This window comes from Dendrobium catenatum, unplaced genomic scaffold (genome assembly GCF_001605985.2).
Source record: "Dendrobium catenatum unplaced genomic scaffold, ASM160598v2 fragScaff_scaffold_134, whole genome shotgun sequence".
In the NCBI taxonomy this organism is placed as follows: Eukaryota; Viridiplantae; Streptophyta; class Magnoliopsida; order Asparagales; family Orchidaceae; genus Dendrobium; species Dendrobium catenatum.
The window spans coordinates 862063-878194 of record NW_021318596.1 but is presented as its reverse complement, the minus strand read 5'-3'; the positions used below and the strand labels follow the sequence as shown (position 1 = coordinate 878194).

At 35.6% G+C, this 16132-nt stretch overlaps 1 protein-coding gene across 2 annotated transcripts; it reads left to right on the top strand.

The window, feature by feature from the left end:
* Window positions 1–785: 785 nt before the first annotated feature.
* Window positions 786–15878, top strand: LOC110095289. Of its 2 annotated transcripts, none has more exons than XM_020820756.2 (4): window positions 786–1262; window positions 12778–13021; window positions 13403–13496; window positions 15501–15878. In XM_020820756.2, exons 1-4 carry the CDS (start codon window positions 916–918, stop codon window positions 15761–15763), a joined length of 948 nt encoding a protein of 315 aa, XP_020676415.2. In that variant the 5' UTR covers window positions 786–915; the 3' UTR covers window positions 15764–15878. The 2 variants fall into 2 exon arrangements, with proteins under 2 accessions (XP_020676415.2, XP_020676417.2); XM_020820758.2 differs by having other exon boundaries at window positions 787–1262; window positions 15513–15878.
* The last annotated feature ends 254 nt before the right edge of the window (window positions 15879–16132 follow it).

Here is a 16132-nt window from a genome sequence, read left to right as displayed (position 1 = left end):
AATTTTCCTAGAAATCAAATTAAATAAAAGTTTATAGAGAGATTTGAGTTTAAATTTTATTATTTTACTTTATATTTTAAAACTTAGTATCATATTGAATGTTTACTAGAAAGAAATGGCTACACCAAAAAATTAAAGCTTTGTTTGGGATAGTTTTTGTACTAAAAAAATTTGTTTGGGATAGCCCATGCTTTTTCGTTCTATTTTTAAAAAAATTGTACTAAAAGCTGCTACAGAATGTAGTAAGAAAATTATCCCAAATGATGTCTAAGGCTTCGTTTGAGATAATTTTCTTACTGCTTTCTAAAACAGCTTTTTAAAACAAAAAATTAATGAACTAAAATTTTTTATACTAAAAAACTCTTTTATAAAACAATCGAAAAGCTGTCCCACACGAAGCCTTAAGTGTCAAGTAAAAAAACTCTTGCCCTGAAAAAAAAAATGCATCCAAACAATCTCATATAAAATGCATCATGATAATTTTAAAATTCTACTACACAATTTAAAAATTAGGTAATTTGTTTACATTCTAATTTTTAAATACAAAAAATCTGATTTCTTACACGTAGTTGGATTTTAGAGCATCTTGATCTATTTTGTGAGGCTGTCGTGAAGCAAAAATTTTCCATTTGCGTTCATACAAACTTTTATACAATTTTTTTATAATATATAATAAGAGTATTTATATGCTCATAGAAAAATTATCTAATATTTATATATCTAATATTTAAATTTCATATTTATTTATATAGCATAAAAAAAAAAAAGAGATATAGGGGCAAAAGGAAAGGGATCATCTCCGTCAGAATTCGTACGCCGGTCGGAAAAAAATATCTAGATAAGGCTCGCAAGCACCGCTTATTCTTTTTAGCATCGTGTTAGCGTGAAGGTGAGGCGAGGGGTAGAAAGGCGAAGATGCGGAGATCGGCGGGGATGGGGGGAGGAAGAGTGCTGCGTGCGGTGGGGCGAGCGGTCGGCTCAGGAGTTGCGGGAGTGAAGGACGTGGTATCGGGCACGACTGGTAATAGAGCGGCGATGCCGGCTCGAGTGGCGGCGCTTTCCTCTCGTTCGGGCTCGAGTTCAGCGGCCGTCGTGGCGGCGGCGACTCGAGGTTCGGCGCTCTATTTATGCGATGGGGAAGAGTGGGAGACCATTGAAGGAGAGGATGAGGAGGTGGAGATGGAGGAGCGGTTTGAGCGGTTCGTGTTTGGCCCGGTACCGACCACGCAGGAGGCCGAGGAGGCTGTGTCCTCTATTCAGCAGTAAGTTGTTTGTTTGGGAATTAATTTGCGCATTTTCTTTGCGATTTTTTTTTCGTTGGCACGTTTTCTTTCATTCAGCCTCCATCTGGTCTATGTTTTGAACTCTATTTTGCTGAATTTAGAAGATTTTGGAATGTTAGTTTGACTTATTCTAAAATTGTGCTATTTTTTGTTTGGTCTTGGGTAGTAGGCCGGTAGTCATGGTCGCTGTGACCGCTTGACCGATCCCCTATTCTTGTACTGTTTTAATTTTTTTATTTTTTTTTTCGCTTTTTGTTCTTCTCGAATTAAAGTTGAGTACTGGGTTTCAGCTCCGAAGGGCTGTGTGAGTGGGGTGGGGTTGATGAGGAGTTACAATAAATTCATCGTTCGAAGTAATTATCTCGTTGAAAGGGTACATTTTGGGTACACAAATTGAGAAGCTCACAGCGTATCTAGACTTGAGATGAGATTTGACACGCCTTTGACCTAATTTGTAGGTGGTGTCTGCTCGTCTCATTGGATGATTTTGAAAAAGAACAATACTTTGAACATCGATGCAACCATGCAACGTTTCGATGAAAGGAGGGTGAATGAAATTTAACAACTTTTTACCCAATTAGCCATTATTTTCTTGGATTTTCATTTTGTTAAGCTTTGTTTGGATTGAAAGAAAGTGAGGAAATGAAATTAAAATCCTGCAAATTTATAGATTGATGATGAATTTGCAACCATAAATTTAGCCCCTTTTTTGCATGATTACTGTTTCACCCATCCAAAAATTCAAACCAAATCCCTACATAAGAAAGAAATAAAGAAATTCTAAGTCATAGTGCATTGGAATATATGAATTTTTTTTTCTTATTTCTTTATTTTTTTGAACTGGTGTTGAATTTTGTGGTTCGTAAAGTTTACGTTTTTGCATTTCCTTGTATTCCATGTTCTATCACCCAAATACAGCCTTTGACTCATTTTTCCAGCACTTAGCCTAAAATGAAGGAGAATTTTTTCTGATTTTATGTGTGTTTTGCAGATGTTTTCCATGTTATTTTTGTTCTTTTGTAGAGTAGAAGGAAAATGATGACTATCGATTACTATGCTTAACAGGGATGGGTAGTTAAATTCTATTTGCTTGTTTATGTCTTCCTAAAATAATGGATAATGAATAGATTAATTTCATGAAAAGAGGTTTGCGTCTTATTTCAATGGAAGGTTGCATATTGATGCAGTTCTGTTTTTTAATAACAGAAGTTAGGATTAAATAAGGAAAATGGAGTAGTTAAATCTTAGGGTTGGTGGCATGATTCTTCAGATAACAAGGGTGATTCTCTCCACTAGAGTTTAGTGCTTGGAGTTCTGAAGTTTTCTATTTTTCTTAATACAACAAATGAAGGGGATAGCCCATAGGGCTGCTGCTTTAATCACATAAAATTTACTTTTGTCAAGGTGGTGATGACGAAAAGCAGACCTGGCATAGCATTAACCTATAAGAATGCAGAGAGAGCCTATGATAATTATGACGTTGTAGTGTTCAGAATTTGAGATAAATGGCCTATAATTGTGCATTAACAATTTGGGATTGAAGGGTTATTTCTTAAATTCATAAACAAGTCATATAAATTGGACCTTCGAGACATTTAAAAATGAATTGACCAGTGAGTATTAAAATACAGTTTCAAAATTTCTGTCCCTTGTGTGTGTGCTTATTGGATGAGTGTTCTTCGAGTGCCACACATGTGTGGGCCACTTCTAGGGAGGGAGACTCCTTATGTTGGCTTTGATGGTTGGTTCTTACTTTTGGGGCCATTTCTATCTATATTCTTCTCTCATATTTAGTTGGTGATTTGTGGTGACTAAAATTATGTCAAGTAAGATACTCGTTGATATTTCTTTTTGAAACTTGAATTTGATTAGTTGCTGAATTTTATTTTTTGCTGCTGTTTTCTTATGGAATTTCATATTTTGGGCAATTTTTAAATTATCTCTTGGAAAATAAAATCTTATTTGTTATCTTTTCATTAAAAGCAATAAGTGTTAAGAGAGTTACTAATTGCATATTTTATATTCTTACAACTTATATAATTTTGATGATTCTAAATATTATTGTTTTAAGTTTTGTTATCTCCTAAACAATTTTTGGAAGATTTATTTTTTGCTCTTGTGTGGACTAACATTTCAGGAAATTCGAACTCCAAACTAATGAAGACTTCAAATCAAATTCAGCATAAGATAGTTTGTAAATTGAAGCTTGTATTTTTCTTTGAATTGAGTTTGAGAGGGAGTGATTGTAAACACACACACATTTAGGGAGATCTTTAAAAAATTATATTGATTGTAAGGGACGAACACAGTTCGTACGGGACGATCAAGTCAATTATCTCCTCGGAAGAGCAATGGAACGAACATGAAGCCTAGAAAAATTTTCTAAGTCCTAATATTCCAGGACGAATTTCCTATTCGTCCTAGTACGAAATGGGCTCTGAAAAATTTTTGTTCAGACGAAATTCATATTCGTGCCAGGACAAAATGCTCTCTGGAAAATTTTCGTCCAGACGAATTTCCAATTCGTCCCAGGACGAAATGTTCTCTGGAAAATTTTCGTTTAGACGAAATCCATATTCATTCCAGGATGAAATGCTCTTTGGAAAATTTTCGTCCAGACGAATTTCCAATTCGTCCCAGCCTCCCAGGATGAAATGTCCTATGGAAAAATTTCGTCCAGACGAACTCATATTCGTCCCAGGACGAAGTGAACCGACTCTTGAAAATTTGGCGACTTCCTGCAGATTTAAGAACCGACCTAATGGTATAACCGTTCGTATCGGACGAACCTTGTTCGTACAGGACGATTATCGTGTACGAAGTCAGTTCGTACCAATATACATTAGGTTTGTTTCCAACTGAAATAAGTAACATCGTTCGGGACGATTCAGGATTGTACGGGACGATCCACTGCTGACAGACTTGAATTTTAGCAGTTTTTGGACGAATTTTTGTGTCTTCCCTATATAAAGTATAATATAAACTGTCACTTAATCTTTTTGTCTACTGATCTTCGTGCCAATTGAAAGGAGAGTCAAGGAGAGAAGTGTTTTAAGGAAAATTCTTACTACTGGAGCGTGAAAGTTTCACTTGGTACTCACTACTCAAAGGTAAAAGTCTCTACTTTTGGTTTTTGATTACTTCACTCTTTTCTCTCTTCCTTCTAGATTTCTTGTGAAGAAGATCTGTCAAGGAGATCCGGTTCTCTGCCGACACTTGGAGAGTGTGAATAGCCGAAGGGTTCTCTGCCCACACTAGGAGAGTGTGAAAGGACGAAGGGTTCTCTGCCCACACTAGGAGAGTGTGAAAGGATGAAGGGTTCTCTGCCCACACTAGGAGAGTGAAAGGACGAGAGGTTCTCTATCCACACTAGGAGAGTGTGAAAGGACGAAGGGTTATCTGCCAACACTGGGAAGAGTGTAAAAGGACGACGGTTCTCTGCCGCACCGGATAGTGGTTGAAGAGAATTTTGTAAAGGCTTCTCCGCCTTGCTGTGGGTGCAAAAGGAGAGTCACTAGTGGTATTAGTGCAATACTCGGAGGGTGCCTCCGGGGAGTGGATGTAGATCGTATTTGACCGAACCACTATAAATCTCGTGTCTTTTATTTTTCCACTGCTTTTATTTTTTGTTTTACTGTTTTTAACTTGTGGTTGAAAAACGTTTTCTATAAAATTCACTAAAGTTAGTTTTCTCGGTTTTAAATTTTAAAAAGAGGGGTAAAATTTTTAATTACCAATTCCCCCCCCCCCTCTTGGTTAGCCGCTGGGACATAAGCTTAGGTTTAACAACCTAATTCATAGTGAACAAGTTTCAATAATTAGTTTTTGCTATAATTATATGTTAGTTACTTGTGGATTGTGTTTTTTTGTATTTTCATCTTACATCTCATTCTAAGTTTATTAGAAACTCTAGGATATTTATAATTATACACCACATACACTACGGATTTGATGTGCCATTTTATTTGATGCATTAAAATTGTTTTTAGATTTTAGTAGAGTATTGACTTAGGTACACATATTTTAAGAGTTTTGTATCACCTCATAAAAGTGTCGACTTCCAAACAAGGAAAGAAAATAAAATTCTCTTCATTTTTCTTATATTATATCTATTGTGATCACACATTCTATATGATTTGTTTCTGGTCTTATCAATCAACATTGTGATGTTGTAATCTATTTTCAGGTTTGCATAGTTTTTTACTTATTTTGAGGAATCATGAGGAACTTCACCCTAGAATGCCTACTGAATTTTGAGGGATATAAGATATGGTAGTTTAAAATTGGGAAGGTATCTTTCGGACTGGTTGGTGAGCCAAAAGATCCACCTTCGATTTGATCGGGATCATATGCAACAATTGAGGAGAACCATTGACAAGCATAATACTATCACCATGTGATATCACTATTTTAGGAGCCGTGTGGTAACCATCAACAAATACAAAAGTTGCTGGCTACCTAGATGATGGATGTGCCACCACTTTGGTCTCGGTTTCATCTTCTTTGAAAATTTGCTATTCAAGTGATCGATAGATCATTTCCCTTTATACATTTCAAGGATTCATTTTTAATCTTCTCAAGGCTACCAATTGATTGTTGTATACCCACAACAACTAATTGAACGTTTCTTACACTCATTATGACAACACTCATTTAAGGATAAATGCTTGATGTTATTGTCGGGTTGGGTTACATCAAGGATCAGCCTTAAGCCCATATCTTTTTGCTTTAGTCATGGATGTTCTCACTAGACATTTGCAAGAGGATATACCTTGGTGTATGCTTTTTGCTGATGATATTCTTCTTGTTGATAAGACTAGAGAGGGAGTTGAAGGTAAACTTGAATTATGGAGGTCAACCTTAGAGTCTAAAGGTTTTCGCTTGAGTAGATAGACTTAGTGAGGGATTGTGACTTTGGGCGATCAAGTCATTAATAAGAGTGCACGTTTTAGATATCTTGGATCGATTATTCAGAGTGATGTTGAAATAGATAGGGATATTATCAGCAGAATTCAAGTTGGATGGTTGAAGTGGAGGAATGCATCGGGCTTGTTGTGTGATAGAAAAGTACCCCTCAAACCTAAGGGAAAATTTTATAAGATGGTGGTGAGGCTTGCAATGCTTTATGGTACCGAATGTTGGCCATTAAAAGAGAAGCATAATACTAAGTTAAGTGTGGCAGAGATGAGGATGGTCAGGTGGATGAGTGGCTTTACCATTAGAGATTGGATACGAAATGAGCATATACGTGAAAAGGTTGGAGTAGCTCCAATAGAAGATAAGATTAGAGAGAGTCGCCTTAGATGGTTTGGTCATATAAAATGGCGGCCTTCCAATGACCCGCTTAGGAGAGTAAAGGTATTAGATTTGACTTATGTTAAGAAAGGTAGAGGCAGACCTAAAAAGACTTGGTTAGAAAATATTAGGAATGAACTTTCTTTATTAGATTTAAACGAGAATTTGACTTTTAATATGACACAATGGAGAAAAAGGATTCATGTAGCCGGCCCCAAGTAGTGGGATAAAGGCTTGATGTTGTTGTTGTTGTTGTACTCATTTAAGGATAAAATGAATGAGTTATCTAATGGAAGAAAAGCAACTTTTACCAATGAGTAGGATAAGTGAGTTATCGATATATAAAAATATAAGCTATTGCTAATGATGGAAAGATGAACCCTCTCTTATTCTCCAAGAAATATTTGGGTAGTTTTAAATATATATTTGAAGAATATAATTTCTATAATCAAATATGATATTGAGAATAATAAATCATCTTGAAAGATATAAATATTATTTTAGAATTGACTTAAAAAGGAAAGTAGTTTTTGAAATTTAATTTTATATTCTTAAGGGACTTTTAAAAAATTTAATTTTATATTCTTAGAGATTTTCCACTATCTAATTCATTAGAATTGAATATGGTTTATTTCATTTTGGTATATAGGTTTTCTATTAAAGAAGACATTTATAGTTAATTACATTCCAAGAGAGGTCATCTCCTTAGTTTTTTTTTTATTAAAGTTGTGATAAATAATTTTTCGAAGTTTATAAAAGAATATGATCTTGAAATTTCAAATAGGATTGGCTTATCTTTGGAATATATTTTTATATAAATACTAAATGAGGAAAATTAAGAGCATTGGATTTTGAAACATAGAAGTGCTCAAATCTACCACATGTTAGGTTTTAACATTTTGATAATTGATTTATATTTAAGTAGTATAATTTTATTAAAAATTTGAAGTTTTCATTTCACTAACACAATATTGAGAAAATGGCTAAGAGTGAGGACTTATGTGGTAACTATGAAAGACATCAATCTTAGATCTTATATCTAAGGTGAGAATTGCCATTGGATAGTAACTTGGACCAACTTAGATATAAGATATGCAAGGGACTTAAATCCCCCCTTAAAAGCATATTGTCAAAATGATAGTAAGCTAAACCCACCTTAAAAGCATATTGTCAAAATCTCTATGCAAATTCAAGATAGATTAGTCTATTCCATTTAAGAACTCAGGCATACAACTTGGCTACTAAAACTAAAATGCTTGACCATGTGAGTATTAATGTTTACTAACTAATGCAAACTTTTCTTGGTTATCCATCCTCATGTGAACTAGGTTGTTAATTTTAATATATGACTCATAAGGCTATGTATGCGTTCATCTACCAAGTGATGGGTATAATGCTGACTTTTGAATATTAACTTACAGCATTTATTTGGATTTTAAGGATATGTTTCATATTTTATATGGAGTTATGAGTAACTCAATGAATATTAACGATACATTTTTCGATAAGCATGTCATCTATCGTATCCTAAGACAATAAAATAAACAGTCAACCCAATGAGTGAAATGATAACTCATTGCATTATAAGAAAGTAAAATGTCTTTTACATTTTTTTTTCTTAAGTTGGCTCATTTATTATATTTGGTTTAGGAAATAACCTAAGGATTTAAGATTGGATTTAGAATTATCTATTTCATTTGATCGAGTAGATGAGTTTGTGTTTTGATTTTGATTTTGGGTGAACATTTACTTGATTGGGCTAAGCAAATGGGCCTATAATTTTGAGGCTAGGGTGAGGAGACCATTTACTTGACTGGATCAAGTGGACCTAAGGCTCTTTTAAAGGTGATTTGAGCTTAAGAGAATTCTTAGGGCCATGAAATTTTGCATAGAGGTCAGAGAGACCTAAATACAATCCCTATGAAAATTGGGAATTTTTTTAGGAATTGTTTCCATATATATATATATATATATATTAAGAAGCCAAGTTTTCATGCATTGAATAAGGTTTAAGATAGTTCTCTTCTGTTCTTTAGCTTTAGTAGATATTTTTGGAAGCTGGTTTCACATTTATATAACTTTTTTCATTAAGATAATTAATTAATTAATTATTAAATTAACATTAATCTTAAGAAAATTTATATGAATTCTAACATTCTCTAAATTAATTGAAATTAGAACCAAAGGTCCTAAATAGCCTTTTGAACATCAACTTGGAGTTCGAAAGCAATTAGGTTTAATTTGGGTAATTAATTTAATTTTGAAGATTAATTATTAGAAAATTATTAATCTCTATTCACATAAGTTATCAGCACTTAGAAGCATTTTATTTGAAATTTTCCCATTTTTATGAGTCAACATTTTTTTATTTATTTTTCTGATTTTTTTTTTGTTATTATTTTTGGAAGCAAACAAATCATTTTATACTATTTAGTTAATTATACAATCAAACCAACTAACTATGTACTGCTATTACATGTAGCACCAACCTCTTGGATTTATTGTTCAATTGTGGGCTTGATTGCCATGTGGGTTAAGCAAGATTGATTAGAGACCATCCGATCATAGATGTGATGGTTCTAGACTTCTAGTTGAATCTGAGATGATGTAGGACATGAGGTGATTTTAATGAATGCAATGATATCTCTTCCATTGATCTAATCAAGCTAGATTGGAGGGCCTATGGTTGTTTTCAACCTCCAAGTGCTAAAAGAGATTGTTCCTATGAATGGCCGTGATCGTTGGTGATCAAAGACGATCCATAGGGTCTTCTGATTTGAAAAGTTTCAAAAGGGTTAGAGAGGAATATCCTACAGTTGGATCTACACATCATTGTACTTCTCTTTAGAAAGCCTGGAGATCTAAGGCCAATGTAAGCGTTTGGGGAAATAACTTACTTTAGAGCTTTTTTTTATGAATAGAATGAATTTAGAAGTTTTGTTTGTATGAAATGAAGCTTTGCTGAAAGATTGGCCGCTTGCCTTAGTGCCAATTTCTTTGATGACAACGTCATGGGTTTATCAAAGCTTGGTCTTCTTGCACACAAAAAGGCCTATGATGGAGAGGGAGATAGTGTCAGCTCTTTTTAAATATGGGAAAGCTTAGGGATCCAGCGAGCATGCCCAATTTTGGATGGATCAAGCCCTATTTATAGGGTTTGCTTCAGCTCGATGGGCTTAATTAGGTCATTGCTAGCTTTCCCAGCTGAAAGAACTATTAGGGAAGTTTCAATTGGGGTTTTCCAAGTGCCTAATGCAATTAAATTGGGCTAGAATAACCTGGATTGGTAGTTACACTATAAACCACCTTGTGGGTAGGGGGGTTTGGAAAGTTGGGATATCTAGCTGAACTCGCTAGGAGTGAGTCCTAGGGACCTAGCAGAAGTCACATATTGACTCAATAGGGCTTGAGAATGATTAGGTTTGTTTAATGTAATTTGCCATGTGTCGGGTCAATGGGTTGAATCACTTAGGGTAGGTTTTTTATGATCTGAAACATAATCTATCCAAATGTAAGCTTAATTGGGTTTAAACTCGAAGGAATGAGTTCATTGGGATCTTAACTTAGTAGTTATCTAGGTTCATTGGTCAAATTAATTTGACTAAGGCCTAGTTGACAAGACAGCCAACTTCACCCATATGTTGGGTTCACAAGCAAGCTAGGGTCACCTAAGGTGAGACCTAGCGCTAATTGGACCAAGGGTTAAACCAAATGCATTTCTATAAAACTTGAGCTAGGCTTGTCTTTTTGGATTTGAACTTTGGTTTTGGCCTAATTGAATTTGGATTTAATGGAGCTAACTACCTATTATAGGTTAGGTAGAAAGGCTTCTAAGTCCATTATGCTAACCAAGGGCTAAGGGTTTAGTAGTTCGTGGATGGATTGAATTAATTGAACTTATGGATTCCCTAAAGCAAGTCCTTCCTTTCATGGGTTTTGGTTTGAGTTTAAGCCTATTTCAAATTAGATTCAAATAAATTTATTTTGAATTGACTTGCTCAAGATAGGTTCCTAAGTGTCATAGGTGCCCGTCTATCTAAGCCTTAGGATCAATCTAAGGTTAAAGCAACTTAATCCAATATGCCACAATTAATGTCACATTGAATCCTGTGTTTTTTTTTTTACCATGATTCAATTGCATTATATTAAGATTACTTAACTCAGGGAATGATTCCCAATTGTGGCCTTGGCAATTTAAGGTATTTGATAGACCTAATAATACCATGAATAGGGTCAACTGGTCATTCATCACCTATGGGTTTTAATTGGGTTCAATTTTATTTGGCTTTGATTCGCAACAGCTTTAGATTAATGGCTTGTCATGAAGGTAAATTATCCTATGATTTGGCCTTTTTAACTCTAGGATTAAACTTGAGTCTAATTAAGTCACCTTAAGAGCTAGACTTGAGTCCAATCAGGACACTCTAAGTTATCTAATGGAAAAAATTAGACTTGGCTTCATTACCAAGCCTCAAAGCTAGGGTAGTGCTAAGCGTCATAGGTGATTAAGGCTAGGTCTAATTAAATGACGCTACTCTATAGGATTTAGCAAGTCACTAAATCCAATATAATAGGTTTCTTTGAGTTAGTATGCAATGGGTATGATCCAAGGGTTTGGATTTCCTATCCGAATAGCATTAGGATAGGCTAATATTCTCTTATGGGGAATCACGTAGCCAAGGGAGTTTTTTCAATTGATTTTAGTAAGATTTAACAAGTCTAGAATACACCAAGGAAGTTCTCAAGGAAGTCTAGAGCTTCTTAGGATTGTTTAGGTGGGGTTCAAGGTTTTAGGTGTTTAGGTTTTAAGTAAGATAAGCCTAAAGGGGTGTCTATCTAGGAGAATATAAATATGGTTGGGTCTACACTAGGACAATGACAACATGAGACCAAGCTAAGCTAGAACCAAATCTTGTCAACCTTATTAAAAAATGCGGTCAACAGATCTATTCAAGGATATTTGTAGAACCCAATCCATTTTTGGTATTGTTTCACGCTTATTCAAGAATCATTAAAATAGATATTTCATATTTCAATTTAGATAATCTACATGAATGACTTTTTAATGTTGATCTGTATATTTCTTACCATAATTTGTCCAATTAACAAAGTGTTATAATTGCATTGATGCATATGGATGGTTTGATATTATTTTGCTACCTCTGGATGTATTTGAACAAATAGTTGAGTTTGAATTCTTTCAAGCAAAATATTTTACAATTTGTGTGTCATCTTGAGATCATTTAACCTACACATCAAGATCAAATTTTAGATAATGCGGGCCAAAACATTTCAAGTTTGTTTACCGAAGAGATTATAAAAGGGTTGCATGGACAATGATTATGAAACACTACTTATGCACAAGATTGATGAAGTAGAATTGTGGCCAATGGATTGTCACCACCTTCATGTCCACTAAGGGATGGAGTTTCTCAAGTGCCAATTGGTCAATGTTTTTGTTTGTGACTTCATTTTGGTCTATCATATAAAGAAACTCGTTTGAGAAATGTGGTTGAATGGATGGCCATCACCTCTGTTGAATTAAATAGAGGAGTTTGACCTTGAGGGCAAGGTCATTGTGAGAGGAGTAATATTGTGAATCAACTTTAGTTAGTAGTTAAAAGTGGATTAATTAGTGAGAGTTAAGTAGCTTGAGGCATTGTATTCTATAAATACCCTCATTTAGGGAGGATGATGGTATGAAAAGAATAAATGATTTCCCCTTCTATCTAATTCTTTGTTCTTCTTCATTTTGTGAGTTTGAACAGCTCAAAACGTTCAAGATGATATCAGATTTTCATCAGTCACATACACTGTAGCTAAGGTCCCTAGCTTCCATCCACCATTAACTTTATATTAATTGGTAGTGCTAGTAATGTAGATTCTTTCGATTGGACATACAATTTTGACCAACTTCACCAATGACCCAAAAAATTGGAAAAAAAAAAAAAAAAACTCCACACATGGCCAAGACGAAGTAGGTGGGTCAACCTTTGATTGACTCGGTTGAATATCAGAGTGCATGGTAGCTTTAACATGCACTACCATATTTATTGCAAGTATATGTTTTATAAATAATTGATCACCGATTCATCTGACTTGTTTCCTAGATATGCTGCGCATACTTTGCAAGTACACACTTACATCATTGATTCAGTTTTGCAACTGCAGTTATTAAACTTGTATTTTTCTCTTGCAGAATGTTTATTCCAGTTCCCTTTGGTGAGATAATAGAAAGGTCTCCTCATGAACAAGAGGAAGTTAAGGATAAAGCAGTAACTTCAACAACAACAAAAATATTGCCACGGTCATTGTCAGCCGAATCACAGTCTGATTGGATTGAGCCCGTCATGCATCTTTATAGCTCTAAAAATTGCCAATCTCGAGAACGGGAGAAGGTTCTTGATGCATTTCGCTTATTACAAATGAATCCTTCTATTCAGGTGATGCAACTCTGACATCCTTCCTCAGGCTAGGGGTGTCAATTTTTGACATGACCCGAAATCCGATCCGGACCCCGACCCGGAAAAATCCGGTTTCAGATTGACCCGGTTAGCAAACGGGTCGGGTTCAAGTTGACCCGATTAGATCCAGGTCAACTCGGGTTCAACCCGAACCCGATTTGTTGATCCAAATTGACACCCCTACCTCAGACTATTTGGAAATTTTTTATTTATTTTATTTCTGGTGCATCATCCTTCTAAGAGTTTGCTTTGGATGTTGTAAGCTTCTTTTAACAATAAGTTTGCATGTTCATTTATGCGTGTGAATCACTTTTTCTAAAATTACCTGTGTAATTACTGTGTAAGTGTTTCTACTTGCAGAAGGTGGTTGTTTCATTGTCATCTGATAGAGCTGTATGGGATGCAGTTATGAAGAATGAGGTCGTACAAGAATTCAAGAAATCCTTTTATGAAGGTTTGTTCTCCTTATGCCATATCATGATTCTTTGCTGCTTAGCTTAACGGTAGAATCTATTAGGAACTTTCCTGTTATGATTTTTATGTAAGTAACAAAGTCTCGCATATTTGTCTTAGGATATTTCTTCAAGTAGCTATAGTGCACTTGCAATTAGTGCCCGCTATTTGGTTTTATACGAAGGGGTTCATTCAAATGAATTAGCAAGAGTGCTTTCATAACAAGATTTGTAGTGTATTTAGTAACTAAAAAGTTAAATTACAATTAGTCTAAACCCAAATTGACGTCGATTCAACTCAAATTAGGATCGACGAGGGCCAATCGACTTGACCGATTGACCGAAGACACTCAAGGGCATTCGGGCAAAAAATGAGGTCAACTCCCTTCTCCTTTCAAATTCCACCCCTCTCAATTTCAGCACCCCTTCGTTCAAGCCTGGTCCCCTCACGCCTCTCTTCATACCCTCTATATGATTCCTCCCTGGGAATAAGCTCTAGGGGAGGCATTTTCTCTTCTCCCACCAAAATCTCTACCTCCTGATCTTATATACGGCTGAAATTTGACTTTTAAAAACTAAAAATTGAGTTTGAAGATCCAAATTTTCAAATTTCAATTGTTCGATCTCCCTCTCCAACACCTCTACCTTTCTTCTCGCCATAGGTACCCAGATCAAGGCTCCAAACCGCAAAAATAATTATTCTAGTCTTCAAAAGTAGAAATTAGGACTTTAGAGGGAAAACACAGCAGAAATTGGCAAGGAAAGACATTAATTTCAGCTTGGGACATTTGATAGGAAATGCTAGTAGAAAACAATTAACCGTTGGCTGAAATTGAATTTCAGCATAACCAAAAAACAAACTCAAGGAAAATAGGGAGAAGAATACACAAATATTATTTTTATTACAAGATATATGATGAAAAAAAGCAATATACAATGGATTTGTAATTGGAGAGGAAGATCCAGCTCTCCCAAATCCCTAGCCACCGGATAGAGCCCAATCAACCTAAGAACAATTTAAATTCAGTGAATAAGAACCCCTAACCCTAGGGAAACAACCTATTAAGGGTCTGTTTGGTTGCCTAAAAAAATAATGCAGTTTAAAAGGAATACTTTGGAGTTGTTTGGATGGAATGCATGACTTTAATTTTTTTGTTTGATTTGAAGTAAAGTGAATGCAATACAAAGTGTAAAATGGTTGTGCCCAGGGTGGCTGGCGGCAGTAGATAGTGGTCGGCGACGGGGGTGGCCAGTGGCGATGTAGAAGGGCTGGCAAGGGTCATCTTCGCAGGCTGCCGCGGTGGGCCGGTGGGCAACAAGCGGCTGCAATGGCCAGCGGCGGCAAGCGGTTGCAGTGGCCGTCAGTAGTGGTTATGCAAGAAAAAATTGGTCTAAACCGTTCTCGATCAAAACGGACGAGAGCTCTTTACCTCAAAAAATGAATGATGATAGAATACACCCAAAAGTTCAAAACCCATGTATTAGGAATCTAATGCATTCATTTTTCTTTTAACCAAACAGCCTTAAAGCAAACAACAATTTTCCAAATCCCCAAACAGCCCTTCTGTATTGGTTTTGCCTCCTAACCTCTGTTTCTCCTAATCAAAATTGCTCTTGGGCCGCACCCAAAAGGGCGGGCAAACATGCCAAGCGAAAGCTTGTTTCGCGTCAAACAGACGGAAGCCTGTTCCACCTCAATACGCTAGAGCTGCTACAGGAAGGACCCGCTAGATGGTCCAGGAAGACCGTTCTAACAGCATGTTTTGAAGCCTAATATTTAGCGGATTAAATTGGGATAGCATGTATCAAACATCTTTTGTATTTTATCTCCATGTTCATTTGAGTTGCTTTGCATTAGCACTAAGTTCTTCTACCACGTGTGATAAGCTCTCAATTTCATGGCTCTAACATAATTATATCTGCCCTCTGTGGTTTTCTACACCTTATTCTTCAGCTTCTTCAAACTTTCCCTTCTGTATTATTTAATATTTTGACTTATTAATCAGCTTTAATATCAGCTGAAAGTAAGTCACAAGATCCAAATGAAGAAGACGCCCATCCTGTCAATGGAATCCTGAAATGGATCGCCGATGCGAAGGCAAAAATCATGGAAGTACTGGACAAGATTGCAAAGCACTTAAGTCAGATATTTCATTCTCATGGAGCCAAGGATGAACTTGATATTTTCGACCATGTTCTGCAATCCTCGTTTATGCTTTCTGTACTTGTCTTTATAGTTGTCGTTATGAATCGTGTTCAACAATCCTAACGGCAGCTTCAATCAGCCGACATGACAAATTTGTATCTACTTTTGAAATACATAAATAAAACTTTGTTGTTTCAGTACAAGGAATTTGAAGGTCTGTGCCATCCTGATGATTATATGTTCTTTCTCTGCAATGTGATTCGGACATTTTATTTGAAAGCAACTTCACCTTTGAGCAATGACTTGGGATGGAGTTGAGATTATAGGAGACTATTGTTCTGTGTGCGACAGCTTTCTTACTGCTTTCTAAAGCAGATTTTTAGTAAAAAAATTTGCTTTCTAAAGAGCTTTTGTTTTTTAGGGGGATGATGGGAACTGTGAGGAAAAAAAATTTTGTTACACTGATTTGAAGTTCATGTAACTCGGGGAATG

Excerpts from the sequence above, each read along its gene's own strand:
- LOC110095289 (XM_020820756.2), top strand. The coding sequence starts at position 916 with ATGCGGAGATCGGCGGGGATGGGGGGAGGAAGAGTGCTGCGTGCGGTG. Across the intron at positions 1,263-12,777 it reads GCTGTGTCCTCTATTCAGCA|AATGTTTATTCCAGTTCCCT; the intron begins GTAAGTTGTTTG and ends TTTCTCTTGCAG. Across the intron at positions 13,022-13,402 it reads AAATGAATCCTTCTATTCAG|AAGGTGGTTGTTTCATTGTC; the intron begins GTGATGCAACTC and ends TTCTACTTGCAG.